This window comes from Galleria mellonella, unplaced genomic scaffold, assembly GCF_026898425.1.
Source record: "Galleria mellonella isolate WM207_F2 unplaced genomic scaffold, CSIRO_AGI_GalMel_v1 utg184, whole genome shotgun sequence".
Lineage (NCBI taxonomy): Eukaryota > Metazoa > Arthropoda > Insecta > Lepidoptera > Pyralidae > Galleria > Galleria mellonella.
In genome coordinates this window covers 5,142,492-5,165,519 of record NW_026442025.1, presented here as the reverse complement: position 1 = coordinate 5,165,519, position 23,028 = coordinate 5,142,492, and the positions used below count along the sequence as shown (strand labels likewise).

The window sequence follows — 23,028 nt, the reverse complement described above, 5'->3', positions numbered from 1 at the left end:
ATGATAAAAAAAAATGGTAAATCATATGATAGACTCCTTTCTTCTTATGCAAATTGTAATATTCATATTAGGTAGTTAATAAGAATAAAAGTATAATTCGGCAGAATTGTAAGCTTTAATAAATTGAAAATCTTACATAGTTGTTTGACATAAAAAATATATGATAATAACTAAAACATACTTCTGATATTTAATGGCATTACGACACAAATATAAGAATAATAAAAAGAAGATGAAAGATATACCATCAGATGCTACTTTTGTCAATTCATAGCAAGCTAGTGTAAAAATGTAAAACCCTACCAAATTCAGATACAATCTGCGGGCATACTTTCTACATAAACTGTGTAGAATATATAATCTAGTAATCTAAAATTCGATATTTAAAAATAATTGACATATCAAACATTCTTTTATACACTAGCCTGCTTTGAATTGCGAAAAATAGCCATTGATGGTGTATCTTTCGTCCTCTTTTTATTAATTATATTTGCATAAGAAGAATGGGGGCAATCACATGATTTACAGTTTTTATTTATTCTATCATTCTTTCTCTGTAATTACTTGTTCTTAGGGTCTTGGATCCGAAGTCTTTGTCTTAGATAAATTGGATATAAAAATTGTCATACTGTCATTCATGTAAAAATTTAACTGTCTTAATTTTATCAATCATTCAATCAATCAAACATCACCGCTTCAAGTCTAGTAAAGGGAAATATTCAAATTTTATTTAATTAATAATGCATATTTAAAAATTAAAAGTCAAAAGAGGGCTTGTTAATTGCATTTTAGCAATATGCCGCCGACAGTACAGACGACGAATGAACCAGAAAGGGAAAAACGACCTCAGCGTACGGGGGAAAGAAGGTTAGTAACCACAACAAGCTGCTATCTTTAATTCAATTTTTCCATACAATTTAATAATTTTCTGTTATATAGGTCAGAGTTAGTGACACGAGTTAAATACTGCAATACGTTACCAGATATCCCTTTTGATCTGAAATTCATTACATACCCATTTCCTTCGACGCGTTTTATTCAGTATAATCCTACGTCTTTAGAGAAGAATTATAGATATGAAGTGTTGACAGAACATGATCTGGGAGTACATTTAGATTTGATAAATAGAGATATATACCAAGGGGATGGTAACGCGTTACTAGATGCAGCTGACGAAAAATTATTAGAAGATGATGTTCTTACACCCCAAGACTCTAAAAGATCACGACATCATGCTAAGAACGTTTCATGGTTGCGCCGTTCTGAGTATATCTCCACAGAACAAACGAGATTCCAGCCACAAAGTATGGAAAAGGTGAGCAGTATATGGTAAATATATGTGTAATTCTTTATAGAGTTATATTTCGATTTCATTATGTTTAATCTGGAAAATGAACATATAAACATATTTTTAACATTTTTAAATATAATATTAATATTTAAATATGTTCAGCAAGTACTGTACTTTGTAAACTCTTTAGATTGATGAAATTATTATTAATGTATAAGGGAACACCATTTTTGTTGCATATCAGCATTTGCCCCTGTACATGCGCCCGATGAAGCTGTTAAGGTCATCTATGCCCAACAGCATGTACAGGTTGAAAACAAAAAATAAAAATAAAATATTCTTACAAATATTATATATTTTCTGATTGCTATTTTTAGATCTAAAGTCAGATTTATTGTAGCATATTCTCCCTTGAGTTTAGTTGAATTGGTAATGAACCCAGCTTATTACCGTTATTCATAAGTACACATTTCAGATGTTTAGAAGAATCAATAAATAAACTCCATTTGGATCATATTTTTGTACTTCCATTGGTTTTAATAAACCTGAAATATCAGAACAATAAACAAAGTCATCATATTCATCTCTTTGGTATGATGGTATGAAATTCTTGTTTCTTGGGTTAAAATATTTCTTTTTATTTTCTTTAAATCCAGAAGATAGAATCCCTAATACCTTTTAAAAATGTTTAGGTCTCTGATTAATGTACTGAGTTTCTGCTGATTAAAGGGCCGGAGTTCATAAGAAATATCTGGATTAAAATAATTTGTCCATATGATCATAAGTAATCAAAATACCATTGTTTTATAAACTCTAATGCCTATATTTTAAAAGCCTATATTTTTTAATATATACTACCATAGATGGTATTGAAATAGTTAGGATTAGTTCTACAGATATTACATGACATGAGAGATGTACAAAAAAAGAATAAAAAAAAGCACCATTTTATGAAAGTTAATGACAAAAATATAAGCTGTATTTAAAAAACTAGAGCTGTTAGAGATATTAAAAACTTGAAGGTAGATTAGAAATAATTATCTTTGAATTAGTCATCAACTGTCATAAGCACCTATCTTCCACACAACAAACAAGTCTAATTTTGTTCTCTTGTGTTAATTATTGTGCAAAAAACTACAAAAATAATTCTTAGATTATGCTGTATTTCTTATGAGGTTTGTAATTGTATAATTTTGTACAACTTTCAGGTTGAAGCTAAAGTGGGTTATAATGTTAAAAAGATATTCAGTGAAGAAACATTATACATGGATCATGAAAGTCAAATCAAAGCTATTGAGAAGACCTTTGAGGACAATATGAAACCTATAGAGAAGCACTATAGTAAGCCAGGAGTTACCCCAGTGGAGGTCATGCCTGTGTTCCCCGATTTCGATATGTGGAAATACCCATGTGCTCAAGTTATATTTGATTCTGATCCAGCACCAACTGATAAAAACATTGCTGGGCAAATTGAAGCTATGTCTCAGGCTATGATTCGGTACGTTTTGTTTAAATTTAGAATAAAATTATAATGAATTCTGTACATAATAGATTTTTTTTTTATAGTTTGTTCTATTAGCATTAAATGTAAGACAGATTTGGACAAAATATTTTACAGTTATTAATTTCATTTTGTTTATTTGTAGTGGTGTGATGGACGAAAGTGGTGAACAGTTTGTAGCCTACTGTCTACCCACAGAGGAGACTATTCAGAAACGTCGCCGTGATATTGCTGAGAATATTCCGTACATGGATGGAGACACTTATGAATACAAAATGGCTAGAGAATATAACTGGAATGTCAAAAGTAAAGCATCCAAAGGTTATGAGGAGAGTTACTTCTTGGTAAGTACAATTATATGTTCTTATTTTGTTATACAAGTAACCTGAGCGTTTGAGGGAGGAACCATCTCTGAAACCGCATTGTACACAACCATCCAGGCTCTAAGACATGAGGATGAACTCCCTGTAGGTAGCAAGTTGTACAAAGCTAGAAAGTGGCTCTTGGCATATATGCTTGTAATATATATTTTCAGGTGGTCCGTAATCACTGTGTATATTATAACGAGTTGGAGACACGTGTGCGACTGTCCAAACGCCGCGCTCGCGCCGGTGCGGCAGCGCAAGCTCTCACCAGGCTGGTGGTGACGCACCGCCCGCTCAGTAGCATCGAACATCGCATGCTCAGGCTAAGAGAAAAACAGCTTGAGCCTCCACAAGTGAGTTGCTGCTGTACATAATACATTTTAACGACTTGGTATTGTGATTGTTTTTTTTTATGTTTATTCTAATATTGCGGTTATTCACAGATTAAGAGAATTTTTCATTTATTGAATTTTTTGCTATAATTACAAGTTGCTCTTTACTCTTTATCATATTTTACAGGAGGAGGATGAAGAAGAAGAGGAGGAAGATGATGAAGAAGAAGATAAACAAGAGGAGATAACGGAAAAAGAAAGGTAAATTTGATACGAAGTATAGAATATATTAATATAGTTACTTACTATATAGCTTTTTACTTCACAAGAATAGATATATTAGGATATAAACATACTTCTAATTTTATGTTCTATTTGCATGCTACTTTTTATTTAAATCTATACAGAGCCTAATTGTCTTTAGAAACAATAATATTAACAAAATTCTTTATTATGACAGTGCATCCTTAGAAAAATACTTATCCTTAATTAATACAAAGAGTCTTATGTGTTATCCTCTCTTTTAATACTGTCAATGAAAAAAAAAAACACCCTATTTGGTACTAAGTAGTACATGAATGAATAATTTATTGATTTGATTTATTAACTTTCAGATCTCATTCCCGTTCAAAATCGGGATCGAAGTCGCCTGCCGGGTCGGAGAAGTCGAAAGGCTCGAACAGGTCGAGGTCTGGCTCCCGAGAGAGGTCTCGTTCCAAATCCAAGTCAAAGTCCAGAAGTCGGTCGCGATCTGCATCCGGTTCGAGGAAGTCGAGATCTAGATCTGGATCCGCTCAGTCCGGCTCTGTTAGGTAACATTTATTTCTATACTAGCTGTGTTCGTGGTTTCTGATTGGGGCATATTGATTGATCAGGATATAAAGTATCCTAAGTCCTTCTTCATACGATATGTAAACAGGATGCTAAGGAATAAACAAATCCTCTTTCACGCACATACATGTTTCACTCTTTCATGTCACGCGCAGGGCATCCGAAGAATAAGATGGGGAGAGGGGTAGACCACGCGTGCTTCCTATCAAAATGGTTTTTCTCCATACGTTTTGTCCTGAAGGAGCATTTTAAATGTTCTGTTTTTTTACTTAGGTCTGGTTCGGCGAGGTCAAGGTCAGGCTCTCGTTCGCGGTCAGGGTCACGGTCGCGATCAGGGTCAAGGTCGCGGTCAGGATCAAGGTCGCGGTCAGGTTCACGGGCGTCCTCCCGCGCCAGTTCTAAGAGCGGGAAGGGGTCCCGTGCCAGTTCGACCAGCCGACGCGGCTCTAGGTCTAGCAGTAAAGCTAGTAATAAGGTAGATAAACATTTTAAGTCTATTATTTATAAAAACTTTATAAAATTTATATATAATACATAATTAATACTCTTTAATCAACTTTCAATAGGTGTAAGTCACATTCAATATAAATTCAGTTTTTTAATCTTTTCTCTCAGTCTCATATATCAGATAGAAAACCTGAGTTTGTATGTTTGTATATTTAACCGTGTTCCATTTATTTAACCTTACTACTTTAATGCGTAATAAATTACCAGTAAGAAATATAAAATCAAATACAATAAACTTGTCTATTAGAGTAGTGCCCTAGGGCTACCATACAAAATAAAAATATATATATATATATATATATATATATATATATATATATATATATATATATATATGTATGTTTTGAAATATCTATTTCAATTCCATTAGTAAAAAAGTTTGAGAACCATTACTCTATATCCTCTATTCTAGTTCTATATTATTCCAGTCTTTAAGTCATTAATCACCTACCTACCCTAATGAAGGGAGACAAGCGTGACAGATATGTATGTATGGTTCATTTTTTGTCTTGTGTGCAATAAAAAACACGTGTCTACCGTTTGATTAATTTATTATTCTCTTATGGCGAGAGACACATACTCAGCGAGACGGTAAAGCATGATATGACATTGCAGGGTTCACGAGCAAGTTCTAGAGCCAGCTCCCGCGCGTCATCACGAGCTAGTCGAGCTTCGAAGCGGTCGTCTCGAGCATCATCTCGAGCCTCTCGAGCTTCTTCTAAAGGCTCAGGCTCTAAAGCGTCATCTAAAGCGAGTTCTAGAAGGAACAGCGGCTCCGGAAGTGGATCTGATAGGTCTAGGAGTCGATCGGCAAGTGGTTCTCGACGGGTAAATATTTATAAATAGTATATTCATTTATTTTAACATTTATTATATAAGGAGGTAGGTATTATATTTATTTACAGTATATGTATCTATATAATATTTTATTATATATTGTAATATTTTATATAACTGTATATTTGTTTATGTATTCTAAATATTAATAGATGTAGCACTTCGGCTGCCCGCTAACGACATCTTTTTTAACTGTATTGGGTTGACTGGAAGAGATCTCTGTCAGAGAAGTCCACCCTTGCTCACAATATTTATAAATGCTATATTACATCTAATTGTTGTGTTGATGTATTAATTTTCGCCATGGATATTTCCTGACAGGGATAAAAAATAGCCTATGGTCTTCTCCGTCTTATACATTACATTTATACCAAATTTCATAGCGGTTGGTTAAGCCATTAAAGCGCTAAAAGGCAACAAACTCACTTTCACATTTATAATACTTGTAAGGATTATGTAAAGAAAAAAAAATTACGAAGCGAAGGCAAATTTAATGTAAAGATTATTTGTTATGATGAGATTTTATCTACAGTGAAACTCCCGATTTCCCACATTGCAGGGTATCTAAGTTAAGAATTGAGTAGATGGTGTGATTATATGACACTATTATATTGAAGATTTTTGAAAATGATCCGATGACATGAAAATTATGAAAGTAGGAAGAAAATCTAAGGATAAATTTGGATTTTTTTTTTAAGTATTATTTTAAGGGCTTTTACCTTTTTCAGTTATGTCAGTCCTATATTTCTGCTTATTTTGTAAGCGACTTGATGTCATGATTTCGAACATTCTTCATGATTATTTTTGATATAATGTCATCGATGATTGTAATATTCATCCGCTATAATGCATCTATACTGTAAGAATATATATTTTTGTTTTGCTTACATACATACTGTACTTCCTATTTGTATTATAAATGCGAAAACTTGTGAGAATAGATAGATGGATGGATATTTGTTACTTTTCCACATAAAAACTACTAAACGGATCTGAATGAAATCTGGTTCATGTGTAGGTTATATCTTAAGAACTGACGGCCCACCTGATGGAAAGTGGTAACCGTCGCCTATAGACATGAATAGTACCATGGGCAACAGTATCCTGTATGGCCTATGATACCCTTAATGCGTTGCCATTCCTGAGGACTAAGGTGTTATGCCTCTGTATCTTGTAATTTTATCGCCATATCCAATCCTTTAAACTGAAACATAGTTAATTTTATTAATAATTATGGAATTGAATAACAAGTTATGTCACACAATCATACCAGTTGGTCTTCAAGCTTAGACACCGTTTGTTATGAGGAACTAGGCAACCAATATCTGGCAGCACAACCCACAACATCCAGACCAAAGTCAATTCAGAAAAATCCGTTTCCTAAAGTAATTCGACTGGGAATCTAACCCGGGATCTTAGGTTTGTAAAGTGCCCAATACAGCGCTATGAAGGTCGTCAAAAAGCAATAATATTAAATAACATATTCAATTTATTATTTGTGCAGGGTTCCCGCAGTGGGTCAGCGTCCAGTGCGACGTCTAGACACAGCGGTTCTGACTAAGTTATGATATTTTTATTATAATTAAATTAATATAGTAATTAAATTGATTTTGACGTATAAAATGTGAATTTCATTTAATGTAGTGGTGTCAAAACTTCTGTACACTACTCCCTTAAGATAAAAAAATAAATGATAATACAGAATATAACGCCCCTCCTACCCCCTCTCATTTATTTCTGGATCCATTACATACCTATAAAAGGCTCCAGTACCATTGGAAGTTATATAATTTCCTTTGATAATCTGTTTTATGGGGAAGTGAAATGAATGTTTAAAGTTACATTAATAAGGAATGATGCACGTGATGAGGTCCTTAAACGATCAAGCTTTGAACTTATAAGAGTACGTTATACTAAGTCTATGCTTTGAAGAGAAATTAAGGTAACTCTGTCTCTATTCTGCAAACTACGATGCTTCTGTGGCGCCATTGATTAATGCATGGTACTTATATATCATAGATTTAGCATAACATACTTAAATTTTATAATATAAGTTACGTGCCTACATGCTTGACCGTTTACAGACTCTTTTGTAGTAGTACTAGATAATTATTACTTTTTGAGCCTCAATATATAAAAAGCCATATTTATAGCGAGACACATTAAGAGACGTCTAAAAAGTATAGTAAATCCTGTGATCTCCAAATTACTGTTTTTTTTATGCAACTAATAATGGCTAACAAGCTCACGGCCCACCTGATGGAAAGTTGTAACCGTCGCCTATAGACATGAGCAGTACCATGGACATAACAGAGTATACTGTTTCGCCCATGATACCCACCATCCTGTGGACTCGGGAATACTGTTCATATTTTAACACGTCACTTTATTTGCCGTTTACAGTAGAAAAAATAAATAAAACGCATATATATTTGTAGCAACATATTTTTATTAGTGCGTCATTCATTTCATTACATACAATTAAAACATTGGGAACTAAAACAATAATTTTATTTATAAAACGAGAATTAATTTCAGTTACATCGGTTTATTATTATAATTATATTTTATAGGTTTTCTATTTTTAATTTGTATAAATTATAAACTATATTAGAATATTATTGCAGACATTTGATTGGATATGTATAAATATCAATAGGTACTTGAAGGTACAAACAATGTGATGTGAGGTGGAGTATACAGTCAACTAACACAACCCATTTCTTAAAATTCATTAACTTCAAAAATAATTAAGGACTTTTTTTAAATATAAAAAAAATCTTGAAAAAAAAAAACGAACTACCTGTGTCTGTATTAACGGCACCACATAATTTTTTTAATAGGGTATGTATGTACTCCGTACTGTTTGTTTTTTTTTCGAATTACTTCTATTCAATATTTTTTGTATTTTTTTTTGTAGTAAATGTAAATATATTTTTGATCCTAATAATGAATAGTACCACCAGTTTTAAGGAATGGGTTGTGTAAGTTAATATACTGTATAATTATATACATATATATACTAATATAGACATAAAAGTAATTAATACGCTATAAAACATTCCTGCAGGGAATAAGTTCGCTTGTGTACATTTCCGTTGTAAGCTGATATCTAGATTAAAACTGGATGTACAAATAAAAACAATAAATAAAACAGCAGACAAAAAATTTGTATTGAACAGAAGGTCGTTTTTAATATTATAATTCTCCAATCAAAACGATTTTTTTTAGAATGTTCTAGTAGTGAAATTGAACATTCTTTCCAAAGAAACGCGTCACAAACGAATTTGTATGGAAAACTTGATGTAATATTTCGATTCATCTTATTAAAAAACATGTTTAGTTTTACTCTAAGAACATGCTCTTAAAAGGATGGTAATAATTTCGATTTGAAATTATTTTTCCCTTTGCATTGTTAGCTTATTTGTATTAAAATAAAAAAAATCTGTAAAAATCATTCAAATTGCATTTGCACAAGAGCGAAATGGTCGTCAGTTATGCAGCAACAAGGAATGTATTACCAGTCTCCTAAACAAGTGGCAAAAAAATTCATCGATAATTCGTTAGATACGTTTTCGTTACTTCACCGAATTGTTCAACATATCCGGTATTCTTATGAAGTATAATTTTTAACTGTTGATTGGACGTCCAATTAATGACCTCTGTAGACGATGGATATTAATTTCATGAACAAATTTTTATCTTTATAATTCTTTTAATGCACTTACGACGAGATATAATTCTTAAGGTAAATTTTAATTTTTTTTGTTTGGTGATAATAAAAACCTGGGGAGTACTTCTTATTTATAATAATACAATGCATATTATATAAATGCATATAAGTCCGTGTCGTCCCGACATACCTTTTTTCCCATGGGTGTCGTAAGAAACGACTAAGGGAATCTAATGATCAATCGAAACATCATCAAAGCCTAACTGCAGTTGCCAATTGGCCTGCCAAGCGTGGCAACTATTGGCAAAACCCCCCTAATAAGGGGAAGACTATGTTCAGCAGTGGACAGCTAACGCCGGATATGACGATGATGATGGTGGCACGGTATAAACGGTTTATAAAAAGGGAAATATTCGTCCAAAATTAAAATGGTAGATCATTTACGAATGTCTTAAAAAAAAAGTTAAAAAAAAAATTGTCCAATTCATTACATTATACAAAAATACAGTACAATAATGTTATAATTAGTCCTATTACTGTATACCACAGCCGATTCGATTCTATCAAATATTATTTTGATCATGGTTTGATTAATTTGATTTATTTTAATTAAATTTTCTATAATAAATACGATTACACATAAATTTATCGCACAATCAATTAATATGTTCATAATTATGTTATTAATAAAATGCTGGATTACCTATTTAATTCTAATTATTTTTATAATATTCTGTACCTTATTAAAATTTCCAAAATGTATGAAAGGTTATTTTATGGTTTATATTAAATCGGTTATTAATTCCAATGTTGGCGCTAGTAAATTGATAGGGAATCAAAATACTATACATAATGTTCAAAAACAAATTGTGAAGTGTGAATGTCATAAATATTTTTTAAATTAATTATAAACGATCCATTCTATTCTGTCTTATTTTTTATTTCTTTATAAATTCTTATGACATTCCGTATTTTCAATTCTGACCGTATCGCATACAATAAAACTGCAATAAGTAGAAAATATGAAAAAATAATTTATAACTGGATAACGGGAACAATATAATAACATAGGAATCGACAAATAGAGTTCATTAAATTTCCGTTTTTCAGTAATATATAAATATATATAAAAAAAAAACAGAAATTTTAAAAATGATTAAGGATCTTCATACAATTAATTATACCAACTTACTAACGCCATCTCTTGACATATACCACATTAAAGTTTGCCATAAGAAAATACATTTGTATTTCAATAAAAAACTGCATTCATTTTGTAGATTAATTAATTAGTTTACAAATTAAATTTGTAGTTTACAATGTAAATTTACAGACATCAAAATTCACAGAGATTGAGAAAAGCACCATTCTTTCGACTAGGCGGTAGTAATATTTTAATTTTTTTTAATAGTTAAAATACAATAACATCGAAAACACCGACACCGAATAAAAATGTCATATCGCATATCCACTTAGTTTTTTCAAAGATGAATATGGATTTTTTTATACAACTTAGAATGGCAAGCAAGCTGACGGCCCACCTGATGGAAAGTGGTAACCGTCGCCTATAGACATGAGCAGTACCATGAACATAACAGAGTATACTGTTTCGCCCATGATATCCCTAATGCGTTGCCATTCCTGAGGACTCAGGTGTTATACCTCTGTACCGTGTAAATTCACGCCATATCCCACCCTTCAAACCGAAACACAACCTTGCAAACAACTGCTTTACGGTTGTAACACGAATAGGACAGAGGTATCTAAGCAAACGACTTTTGTACAAAGTCTCTCTCTGGTACTGGCCAGGCCATTGGGCCTGGAATAATAATTCTGCCTGAGTTATTGGCATACGCTAATCGAGTACCAGTGAAGTGAGGATAAAATCACCATAACCGGTGTAGCATGAGACAAGTTATGAAAGTAGATTTTCATAACTTGGGACTCAATGACTTAAACAAATCGTTAACAAATTTGTCGATAGCAACGATATCGCTACTGCATGCATAAGATAGAACTAAATGCCGGCATACGACATCTTGTTCTTTCTCGTGTATACGTTAACAAAAATGTATTTTGTCTAGGCAGACTGGTATGAAGATAAAATTTTTAGTAAAAATTAATTGCTGTAATATGTTCTAAAACACATTTTTATTTCTTTAAATAATTACATACATGAGTCCTTAACACATATTGGTTTTTCAGAAAACCGAGATATGTATACACATACATACATACATTTGGTTAATTAAAATTTAAAATTCATCAAAACTAATGTACGTGAATATGCGACTTTGACATTTAAGATTTAATAAGGTTACGATAATATTTGCATATAAATGGGTTTTGATTAGTTAAGTAGTTAAAATTGTAGAAGGAATAATGCGTAGTACAATATATTACATTAGATATATTATTAACTTCATTTAAAACAATTAAGTATAATAAATTTGTGAATGAATCTCAATTGATTGTTATTTTATTCATCATTATTAAGTATAAAACATAATTCTAATTTTTAGATCTCTAACTTTATGACGTTACTGCCTTTGCCATCGAGGAAAAATATTTTTCAATTTTTACTATTCACCACTTACAATATTTCACATAATGGTCAAAATACGGTCTAGCACAGGAGTTGGCAGCCTTTTGAGTCGGAAGAGTTTTACAATTTACAAAATTTCAAAGTTTTTAAAGAGGCACAACTTTTTTTTCTGGCCAACAATAAATAGTACTTGCATAAATGCAAAGTTTGGTGCCTTATTCTTGTTAATCGATTCAGAATATTTTTTTTATATAATAAATAATATTTACTTATATATATGTGGCTCGCGAGCCGCAGGTTGCCGACCCCTGACCTAGCAGTAGTAGTAAAATTGTCATCACTATTTCTTAAAACTTATCACTCGTCAAAATTAGGAGTCTATTCTACGAAGCATTAACTGTTTATCTAGTTATTACTAATTTTAATCAAAAGAAAAAAAGTAATGTTATTACTGGAATCAATAATATTAATAATAAAATCATTTATTTCGATCATCAAGGACCAATAAGTTTACACAATGCCTAGAATAATCAATATTTAACTTCAATGAAAGATGAATAACTTTTTTTTTATTTTACAACCATACCCCGGACCCTATACAAAAACATCGTTTGTTTCAAATGATGACAGTACATGCAAATATGCGTAATCTAGTCAATTCATAATTACCAGATTATAGAGGAAGGGGGGGGGGGGGTTGGGATGAGGTCCAGAGGATAGGAGGATAGTCCAGAGGAATGATACTTTAACATTTTTAATAATTTTAAACGGCATGTATTATGTAATTTTAACATCAAATTTCTGTTTCGTTCGTGCCCGAAATTTTGGAAAATATTTCATTGTGTTCCCTCAGATCGAGATAGCGGCAGAGTGTCTATATTGTAGTCAGAAATAGTAGTATTACTTACAACACAAATATATATAAGAATAGACACAGTAACTAAGATTTCAACAATACAATTAATTAGTTAATCATAAATAATGCAATTAGTACAATCATATACTTCGTAGAATAGATGCCAGTTTCCACACGGTAAAGAAGAAAAAATTTAGCAGGAAACAAAGCTTAATTCTTACTCAGCTCCTCGGCGATGATGTCCAAGTAGTGGCTGGTGAACACTGCCTTATTGTGCATGACATACCGCAGCAAGGTGCCAGAGACGGTAGTTAGTTCGCGAGAAAAAGCAGACAGTCCGACGGGTATTTGGCGGGAACCGCCCGCGCAAACTAGGATCATTTTGAGGAACTCGAGTACGCGTTGACCTGCAAAAAGTAATGTTACTAATAAGATGTTTGTCTATTTTTTGTGTATAACATAATTACGTTTTCAGGCTTATTTATTTTGTATTTTTTTTTACAGAATTAACCAATTGACGAGCATATTGCGGTCAATCGTTGAGAATATACTAGGTACAGAGGAATAACACCTGAGTCCTCAGGAATGGCAACGCATGGGGGGTATCATGGGCGAAACAGTACACTCTGTTATGTCCATGGTACTGTTCATGTCTATAGGCGACGGTTACTACTTTCCATCAGGTGGGCCGTCAGTTTGTTTGCCATTCTAAGTTGTATAAAAAAAAAAAATTACGTTCTCTTTTCGATTGATCGCATTCGTGAACCACTGTATTCCATTATAGAAATCATTGAAACTATTACAATATTTGCCAAAAAAAATATTTTCCTAAAAACTACATAGAGTAATACAAGCTTTATTAATTTTTTCTTTGATAAACTCCATTCTCTTTTAATTTGCCAGTAGAGACCTGGCCTTCTACATGTGTTCGCATACATGTCTTTGTCTTCAATTCAATTAAATTTTCATTTCTTATATTGGGGTGAGCACAGCACACCCGGTCTCCCTCTAAAGACACTCATGATAAACTCCAAGAGATTGATAGGGGATAAGCCCCCATGGCGGGGAATCCAATGATTTCCTGCGGTGGGGGCTCATTAGCTATTTTATTGAGTAGTAATTATGGTAATACTGTAAATAATAAAATACTAACGGACTATTTGTCGGACTCTATGCTCAGGATCCTTCAGGGAGATTATTTGTGTCCTGATGAGTTCCTTAGTGTCAGATGTCAGTGGTTCTTGACTGAGATTCTCTAAGAGTTGGTCCGTCACAAGGATCACTTCTTCGGCAATGGATGGCAAGACTGCTTGAAGTTCTCTGTAGGTAAATATTCATAATATTATAATACAGTATTCAAAGCTCAGGTTATGGAATGTTTAACCCAAGTTTAAGGCAGGGCAAAAGAACATTTTGGTAGGGCAGAAGTTATAATTAAATAATTTCGAAAAAGCGAATCTATCTAATTTTCTTGGGGCCTTTCATCTTAAGGTAGGTCATTGCCCCTCAATGTCCCCTCCCCCTAGCCACGGCCATGGCACGTTACAGTCTCTTGGAAAAACCTCGACAGGGAGGTTTTTCCAAGAGACTAAAGCGCGTGATTTTTGCAGGCGTTCGTAGGCATATCATAACCGTTTACCATCAGGTGGGTATTCATGAAGATGTATGGAAACGCATGAGGGTTGTCATGGGTATCATAATGTCTGTGATTTAATTGTATTGTTTATCGTGACGTAAATCACAGACTTCTGAAAATTAGTAATTACTAACTTATGTTTGTGCATAATCTTTCATGCATTTATGTTCTATCATGTCTAAACACAACTGAGATACACAACGAACTATATATCAAATCATATTTTTTATTTTGCATACTTATATTTTGATGATTGATTATACCGGCAACTTACACATCATTAGAAGCGTTGTCCATGATGATGAATATTTTCTCCTTCAGTGTGTGTTTGTGTTGTGCCGTTGTTGTTTGGTCTGCGGCGCAAGACGGGCTCACCAGCATCAGGGATGCTGCGCACACCAACCTGTACACCTGTGTGCCCAATTCGGCGAATCTTGGAGCGTCTAGAGACACTGTCTGGGGGGTACATAATTTTATTTTAAAAAGTAGAAGTAAAAAAGAAGTAGAAGTGACAAAGTAAGAAGTGGAAGTGACAAAGTAAGAAGTGCTAGTGACAAAGTGACAAAAAAATGTGATATCTGATGTACTATGAAAATAAACTCATGACTAAAAAATGAGTTATACAAGACGGTTTCGAATTGGTGAAGACACAAAAGTGAAGTAAAATTGGGAACTTTGTATTTTTAAATCAATTGAGTAATGGAAACTACAAAGTTACAGAACGTTAAATGTCAAAAAGGCATATAAAAGTTACGTCATGATCGATTTATTAAGTTATTTATTTATTAAACTTTAATACAAAGTACTGTGTGAAAGTGTGGACAGTGCAAATAAATAATGTTAAACTTCTTGATGGAAAAAAAAATGAATTCAATATATATATATATATTATAAAATCGATCGCGTAAATAAATAATAAAATAAAAATATTGAAATTAGATCTGTATTTTATAGAATCAAAAATGAATAATTAATTTACCTCTGGATAACCCTTTGAACCATCCCATTCTAGCAACTCTAAATAGGCTTTTGCCAGTGTCTGTGCTGTTACGTTTCTGATAATATTCTGATCAGTGACAGGAATGGCCAGACCAGACTTGTCTATGTGTCGCTTCAACCATTCTTGAGTGTGCTGAAGACCATCTGAAATACAATTATTTACCAATTAGGTAAATTGGTAACTACAATTTAAAAAAATATATCAAATTTGAATAAATTTCATATTATATAAAAAAATTGCCGTATATTTATATTAGTGTGTAATTTATGAAAATATTCGTGTTACATTTTAAAATAGGTATTACAGTATAGGCACTCCATATTAAAATTATTTGGAGTTACGTTCGTCATATTAATGTCTGTTATGATTTGTTTCGTATTCATTTACTCCTATTTCACATTTGGTTACATTTTTTTCAACCGACTTAAAAAAGGGAGGTTCTCAAATCAGACTTTTATGTTTGTTACCTCATAACTCCATCATTTATAAATCGATTTGGAAAATTCTGTTTCCTATCTGAGAGAATATACTTTTAGATGGGTTTTTTAGACATTTAATCAAAAACAGTTCATTAGTTTTTAACTCAAAATAACTGGTTTTGCCACGATTGACGCTGGTGTTTTTTTGTTTGGTGGAATGAAATCTATTATTGGTAATGCAAGCAAAATAAGACAGTTTTCTCATTTGAATCGCTAGAGACAATGTCAAGAGTGACTGCTGTAGTAACACTCCTGACAGTGTTTCTACCAAACTAAGCCGCTAAGCTTACAATGTTATGCTGAAGTCTTAAATGATATTATAATTATATTAAATATAATTGAATACCTTCAGAAACTTTAAGCATTTCGTCGAATTTCGCTCTCTCGTATTGTACACTCTCTTTTTGCACATGCGGCCGGATCATGGCTATTAGCGTGTTAGCCAGATCTAACTTTAGCACCTCCAGTGTTTCAAGAATGGATCGGAATATGTCCACCTGTAATAATGATTATATTTATAAACAAGAAAAAAAGGAATTATACATACTTTGATGACTTTTGGGCTCTAAGATAAGAAGATTCGTCTAACGTTGGAGACTTTAGACTTCCTTAAAGTGAGCGCTAACACCCAATTGTACGAATACAACAAGCTTTCATGAAGGTAGTAAAATATTCAAAGAAAGTAACGTAAAGGTGCCCGTAAACTTTCACGTGGCTTAATCTAATCATTTAAAAATGTAATGTTATTTGTAAGACAAGGATGGAATAACTTCATCACTAATCAATACATACTTGATCAAATCATTCAAGGTCTACAAAAGCATATTAAATTAGTTTTTTGGTGAAATGAAAGTTCTACTCATGTAGTTTACAATTTAGAAACACTATGATTTGAAGACGGTGTCAAATAAAAAGGATTAAAATAAGATATTTACCTGTCTTTAGATATTACGAATATACTTTAAGATTAAGTTTTTTTTTTGTAGGCATAATACAAAAAGAAAAATATTTGATCTTTTGTATGCTTGTTTGTAATGAATAACATTAAAAATTACTAAATAATACTTAAACATTCTTTCACCTATAGAAGGCTACATCATCTACAAGCTACGGCAAGATGTTCCATCAGGCAAACAGTTTGTTATTTGATAATAAAAAAATATTACTTTTAAAAATAATATACATTACATATAACAAAAATTAAATATAGATATATTTAATTAATTTTATTTATACAATCAGATTTTACAAACGAGCGGCATTTTGTTAACGACAGATTGCTTGTCATTCAAATTGCCCCTTGTCTGCCAGAATTCTTACAGTATCAGTCATTGTAGTGATGTTCTGTATCATCTCGTCCCTCGCCGGTGCAGCCAATTTAGCCATAAGGTCAATAACGAACTTCGCATACTTGTGGAAGTCTAGACTGTTGTTCTCTGCTTGCTGCTGTATAAATTCGGTGTCTAACACCTCTTCGATCATCTCTCTAATTCTGGTGTGGCGCGGGAGAAGAATGGAGAAGAGACCCTATAAAAGAAGAGCAAGGACTATATTAGTATAAACATTTATTTAATTACCAATTACCAGAGAGTTACGTAATTTGTTAGGATATTCTTATTTCATTATTTATTTGATATACATTGCACATTTGTTCTCTTTTATTTATTTTGAAAATTATCTCCGTAGTAGTGACTAAAATAAGTGTATATTAAAGGTGGCCTATTTGTATGACAAACTTAATCAAAGTTTAATTAATTTTTTCTGTTTTAAAGCACTTGTAATTTGTTCTATTGACTCCACTAAAAATTAATCTAAAGTATAATGATATATGAATTATTGATAATCACTCAAACTTAACCCTCAGCAACTTTTAATATTAATAATATTAGTTTAAAATATAAAATTACCTGCTTAACATCTTCCAGTAGCACAAGTGCCTGTTTGTATTCAGGTGGGTCAGAATTGAGTTGCTCTCTCAATATGTCGAAATATGCCTTGTGCATTGTCTCCTTCACTAGTTTTTGATAGCTGCAGTAAAGTATATTGATATAGATTTATATACATTAAATAATGTTCAAGTATCTACATTTCTTAAAGGTTGATTGACAAAGAAGACAAGCCCTTAACTAATTATTTTTATGAGTGGACAGTAAGTTCACTATGTAATGTAGTAATAATATAATACAATAGTAATAATATAAACAGTATTTTTATTTCTTGATATATTTTGATAAATGGGAACACATTATGCTGATTTTAATTGTGAGAATTTTATAGAGTATGTAACAATTGCATAAATTAAATATGGTTGTTAAATGAAAAAAAAAAAAAAACTTTTGAGAGATATTTGTGTTATTGTCACTTCCACATGGATGTGAAGAGTTGGCTTCCATTTACTTAGATCTGATACATAATATATATATTTTATATAGTTTAGAATGGCAGACAAGCTGATAGATCACCAGATAAAAAGTGATAACCATTGTCTATAGATAAGAATACTGCCGTAAACATAGTCCACAATGTACAGAATAATAATCTGTTAACTAAGATACAATCACTACAAAGTTTATCTTAATAAATAATATAAATAAATAATATAAATAAATAATATAAATAAATAAATATAAATAAATCAATTAATTAATGTAATTAGACCAATATGGTTTACCTAGATACTGCAATATAAATATATGATGTCTATAATAAAGTGTAAGTAATAAATACCAAATAAATATATAAACCTGTTATCTGGTGGTTCAAATGGTTCCAACTTGAAGTCCTGATCAACTGCTATTTCATGTGCTAGTGCCATGTTTTGCATGCCATGAGCTGCTTTCATAATGTCTTCTAATGTGACAAATTTTGGTGGTGATGCACCAGTTATGGTAGATCCACGAACCCTGAATTGAATTGGTTCACTAGCATAGTAGCTGTTTCTGTAAAATTAAAAGAGTCTTTTACATTTACATTCTATTACATTTTTAACCAATTTAAAAAAAGGGTGTTTTAAATTCTTTTGGTCTTTTTGTATGTTCAATGATATCAACAATTTGTTGATTATATTTTTAATCTAGAGTTTACTTCTATATTAGTTCTATGATAATTGGAATTAAATGAGATTGATAAGATTGAAAGCATTTCCATTTCTTATTTTTTCACTTCTACTTCTTACTTTGTCACTTTCACTTCTTAAAATTACTGACAACTATTGTCATAGATGGTATGCTTACAAATTCCAAAATTATTTTAAATTGGATGATTCTATAGTATTATTTTATTAATATATTGAGTCTACTTTATACACACTGATGTCCCTCAAAAGCAGCAATGTTTGCATTGTTGTTTAGGTCTGAATAATAAGACGGTCATTATAGCCTCTGATACCATCAAGAATAAGTAAACATTATGTAAAGTGAGAGGTAAAATTATTTAACATTTGACCTGGATAGTAATTCATAATGTGAAAGATCAAAATTCCTTTGTTCTTGTTAGATTATAGAACAAAAGAAACTTAGATACTGGGTGTTTTATATAAGATACAGGATAATAAACTAAAATTATACCATTTGGAAAATATTATACAGTAATAACCATAATAATGTTGTTTTTTACTTTTCACATTTATTATATACAAGTTTAGGTGTAGCTATGTAGTAAGTACACAATTTATTTTAGAACTTTAATATAAAAGGATAAATAAACAAAAAAAAAAATATAAGAGTACATATAATATTATTTATACAGATAAAAATACTGAACCTGGATCCAGTAGGCATGGGTTGTGATGGAGTTCGGGCATTTTTTTCTCCCTTATCCGCGCCTTGTGATTCCGAACCACTGGGACCTTCGTGGTTACTCATGACGAAAGTACAGTTTTAACTGACCTAGGTATAACTGCAAGACCTCCTCAACCCATATAAGGAAGAACGCATAAAGGCACGACGTCGAAATCTTCAAATCATCTCACAACAATCACCTTGAGTCATAACTATACATAACCTCACTTTTTTGACAAAGAATGGTCGAAATATCTAATTCCTCAGTTGGAAATATTGTTTCAAACATTAATCTTATATTGATTATCAAAATATTAATGTTTTTATGAAATAATATTATTTTACAAATAGAATACAGCTGTTTTTATTTACTTGTCAATTTTGTGTCAAATCAAATTGTCAAGAAAAGTTAAAACAACACTTTGTCACTGTCAGTGTCATGGACCGGTTGCCAACTTGCCATTTAAGAAAATAGGAAATTGATTTTTCTTACAATAATAAATGGTCTGTATAACTCTGGCGGGGTACCATTGAATTATATTGATAGATGAAAATGAAACAAATCAGATTGTTTTTTTTGGATGATCATGGAATGGCAACCTTGCATTTCTTCCTTACTTCTTTCTTTTTTTTTCCCTCCCACCCCTAAACAGATCAGTTGGCCTTGGTTTCCAGAGGAACCTCACGGAGGTGAACCTGATATAATTGCTAGTAATGGGGCAGTTAGAGACCATTACTAGTAAGCCATTTTTTCCTTGATTATGGTGGTAGGGGTCAAAGATTTAGATAAGAGTGGTGTCCCGAGTTGCCCGTGGGGCACTTGTGTTATTTTTAGGCAATAATAATTGAATGATAGCCCTTCCAGTGCTATCATCATATAGTGGTATATCACCAAGGGACAATTTTATTTTAATGGATGATAACGGAATGGTAACCCCGTTTGCGCTATCGGTATATACCGGTGGGGCACCAGTGAGGGACGATAAGTGAAAATGAAAGAGTAGGTTAGTTAGCTCATCGTGATGAATATATCTGGAATTCAGATCTACGAGAAAATGGGGGGAAAGGGATTGTTAGTAATGGAGACTGAGAATCCTATTACTAGCAATATACCCAACCAGGTCGACCTCCTCACGGTTCTTCCTGGAAACTATCATGGTTAATTCCTGATGAATTCATCATGATGCTATGCTATTTATCATGATCAGGCTAACTGGCATGTTTTCATTCTCATCTATCACCCTTCACTGGTGCTCCGCCAGCGTATCCCATTAGCGCAGGCGGATATACCATATCATTTTCATCCATCAAAAAAAAACTACAAGATTGACTTGACAATAATAACAATTCTCTCACTCGGTATTCAGTGTTATCTACATATATTTATATATGAACAATAACGAACGTTACTCCTTGTGTTATAGATGTAGTGCAACGATACTTATAACCTAAGGTTAATATTTTTTACTGTACAAATGATTTAATCCATATCAAAACAGTATAAAAATAAATATATTTGTGAAATTAATACTTATTTATATGTTGTTAATTATTTAAATATACTTATATTTTAAATTCGGAGATGCTCAATTAGTTTCCAACTAGATAGGAGCTTCTATTGCCGTACTGCTCGCGACACAGCTGTGAAACGCGCTCATGAATAAGGGTTCCCATTGAGTTCGAAACTAGTTAAGCATCTCTGAATTTTAAACGTGAGTAAAATCAACATAAATAACTCATGATATTTGTAGTTATTACCTATATATTATTAAAAAGGTGTTCATAATTACAACAACAGGTATATAAAATATTTTTTTTATTTAGTATTTAAATTTATTAATGAAACATAAACTGAATGTAATTCAAACATTTTTTAACGCCTGTGTAAATTATTGATGTCCATTAATTCCTCTGTTTCCGTGAGTAGGCAAATGTAGTGATAAAAAACAAAAAAAAAAAAACATTTCAGAGCTATTAATACATTGCTCGACAGTTTCGCGAATAATTTTTCACGTTATTTTTATAACAATTCTATTTTTTCCAGTTATTGTTTTATGCTCTTTGCTCTTTCAGTTTAGTTTAGAAAAGTCTGGTTAATAAATTACTTTGACCATAATAGTGTATATGGTAGGTACTGATTTTAGGCATGATGATGTAGATTCAGAACAATTCTTATGTGAATCGTGCTGTAATAATGTAAAAAGGCCTTCCCGAAGACGCGTTTCCTTTATCTTACAATTTCGGAGCCTTCAAATGTAGCAAAATGTAAAATGATTTTTATTATTTATAATTATAATAAGATTTAATCATAATAATAATTCGTTTCTATCTGAAAAAAGACAGTCACTTAATTCGTTACAAAATTAATATTACAAAAGTAAGTGATTTTAAATAATTTACAAGAACAAAAAAAAATAGAGAAAAAAGATACATATAGAAACATAAGCGAATTGCGAACTCCCTTCTTTTTGAAGTTACTTAATTATTAGATTTCCTCTTCAAAAGGAATAATCAAACGAAATAATATAAGTATACCAAGTAACTACATTCCACAGGCAGAAATTAAAGAAGCGTAGTAAGAGGCAATCTAACTTGTTCACAGAGAGAACGGCCAACTAATTTACCTACGCAAACGCAATGTTAGCAGCAGCGGCGGATTGCTTTTTCTCAACTAGGTACCACCTATTTCATTTTAAACTCCGAGAATTCATCGTATCTTGCTTTCTTGGCTTTGACTTAGGGAAAAAGTGGATTTAAAGAGAAAAAAATATGTATTTCTAGATTGTTTCTTTATAAATTAATACTCAACAAACGTGGACACTTTTCCAAAAAAATGCGCTTTTGAAATAGTTTTAAAATTGGATAAATCTTGTAATTTATTACTAATTGTTAGTTATTTTCTTTCTTTACTAGTTTTTATTGGCAGCTTCGTACGCATGGTATTTGGAAGTAGGTAACCAGTAGTGATTGGCGGGAAAGGGATTGTTAGCAATGTAGTTCGACATTGCTAGCAATATGCCCTATCAGGTCGACCTCCACGTGGTTCCCCCTGGAAACCATCGTGAACAATTCTTGTTGAATTCGTCACGATGGGCTAACTGACCTGCTTCATTTTCACCTATCATACTTTACTGGTGCCACGCTGGTGTATACCAATAGTGCGGCTGGGGTTACCATTCCATTATCAGCCATTAAAAAAAACCAGTAGTGATTACCTATATGATGACATATCAAGATAATACATCTATATCAGTTTTTAAGTTAGTTCAAGAACACAAATGTGAAGGCTGCATTCAATGTGGTATTGCAGTCTTTAATGTTTGATCTAGTAACATAACCCCAATGATTAATATATGTAGATATGTAATTATATTTACAAAATTATACGCAACCATC

The 23,028-nt window shown here is 32.0% G+C and overlaps 2 protein-coding genes across 2 annotated transcripts; one reads left to right on the top strand and one right to left on the bottom strand.

Moving 5' to 3' along the window:
• Positions 1-656: 656 nt before the first annotated feature.
• Positions 657-7,287, top strand: LOC113512038 (RNA polymerase II-associated factor 1 homolog). The gene is made up of 10 exons (XM_026895801.3): positions 657-867; positions 940-1,315; positions 2,500-2,789; positions 2,938-3,136; positions 3,328-3,510; positions 3,677-3,750; positions 4,104-4,301; positions 4,594-4,795; positions 5,443-5,655; positions 7,169-7,287. Exons 1-10 carry the CDS (start codon positions 797-799, stop codon positions 7,223-7,225), a joined length of 1,863 nt encoding a protein of 620 aa, XP_026751602.2. The 5' UTR covers positions 657-796; the 3' UTR covers positions 7,226-7,287.
• An 806-nt stretch (positions 7,288-8,093) lies between these two features.
• Positions 8,094-19,756, bottom strand: LOC113512047 (T-complex protein 11-like protein 1). The gene is made up of 9 exons (XM_026895811.3): positions 19,616-19,756; positions 18,598-18,792; positions 17,761-17,881; positions 17,174-17,380; positions 16,200-16,350; positions 15,354-15,517; positions 14,649-14,830; positions 13,892-14,058; positions 8,094-13,145 (listed from the first exon to the last, which is right to left on the bottom strand). The coding sequence occupies exons 1-9, from the start codon at positions 19,714-19,716 to the stop codon at positions 12,949-12,951; spliced, it is 1,485 nt and encodes a 494-aa protein (XP_026751612.2). The 5' UTR covers positions 19,717-19,756; the 3' UTR covers positions 8,094-12,948.
• Positions 19,757-23,028: the final 3,272 nt, after the last annotated feature.

Bases quoted from the DNA above. Each gene is read 5' to 3' on its own strand.
- LOC113512047 (XM_026895811.3), bottom strand. From the start codon at position 19,716: ATGAGTAACCACGAAGGTCCCAGTGGTTCGGAATCACAAGGCGCGGAT. The intron at 18,793-19,615 runs GTTCAGTATTTT...TTAATTTTACAG, and splicing joins CCCATGCCTACTGGATCCAG to AAACAGCTACTATGCTAGTG. The intron at 16,351-17,173 runs GTAAGAATTCTG...TCATTATTACAG, and splicing joins TCACTACAATGACTGATACT to GTGGACATATTCCGATCCAT.
- LOC113512038 (XM_026895801.3), top strand. From the start codon at position 797: ATGCCGCCGACAGTACAGACGACGAATGAACCAGAAAGGGAAAAACGA. The intron at 868-939 runs GTTAGTAACCAC...TCTGTTATATAG, and splicing joins CAGCGTACGGGGGAAAGAAG to GTCAGAGTTAGTGACACGAG. The intron at 3,137-3,327 runs GTAAGTACAATT...ATATATTTTCAG, and splicing joins ATGAGGAGAGTTACTTCTTG to GTGGTCCGTAATCACTGTGT.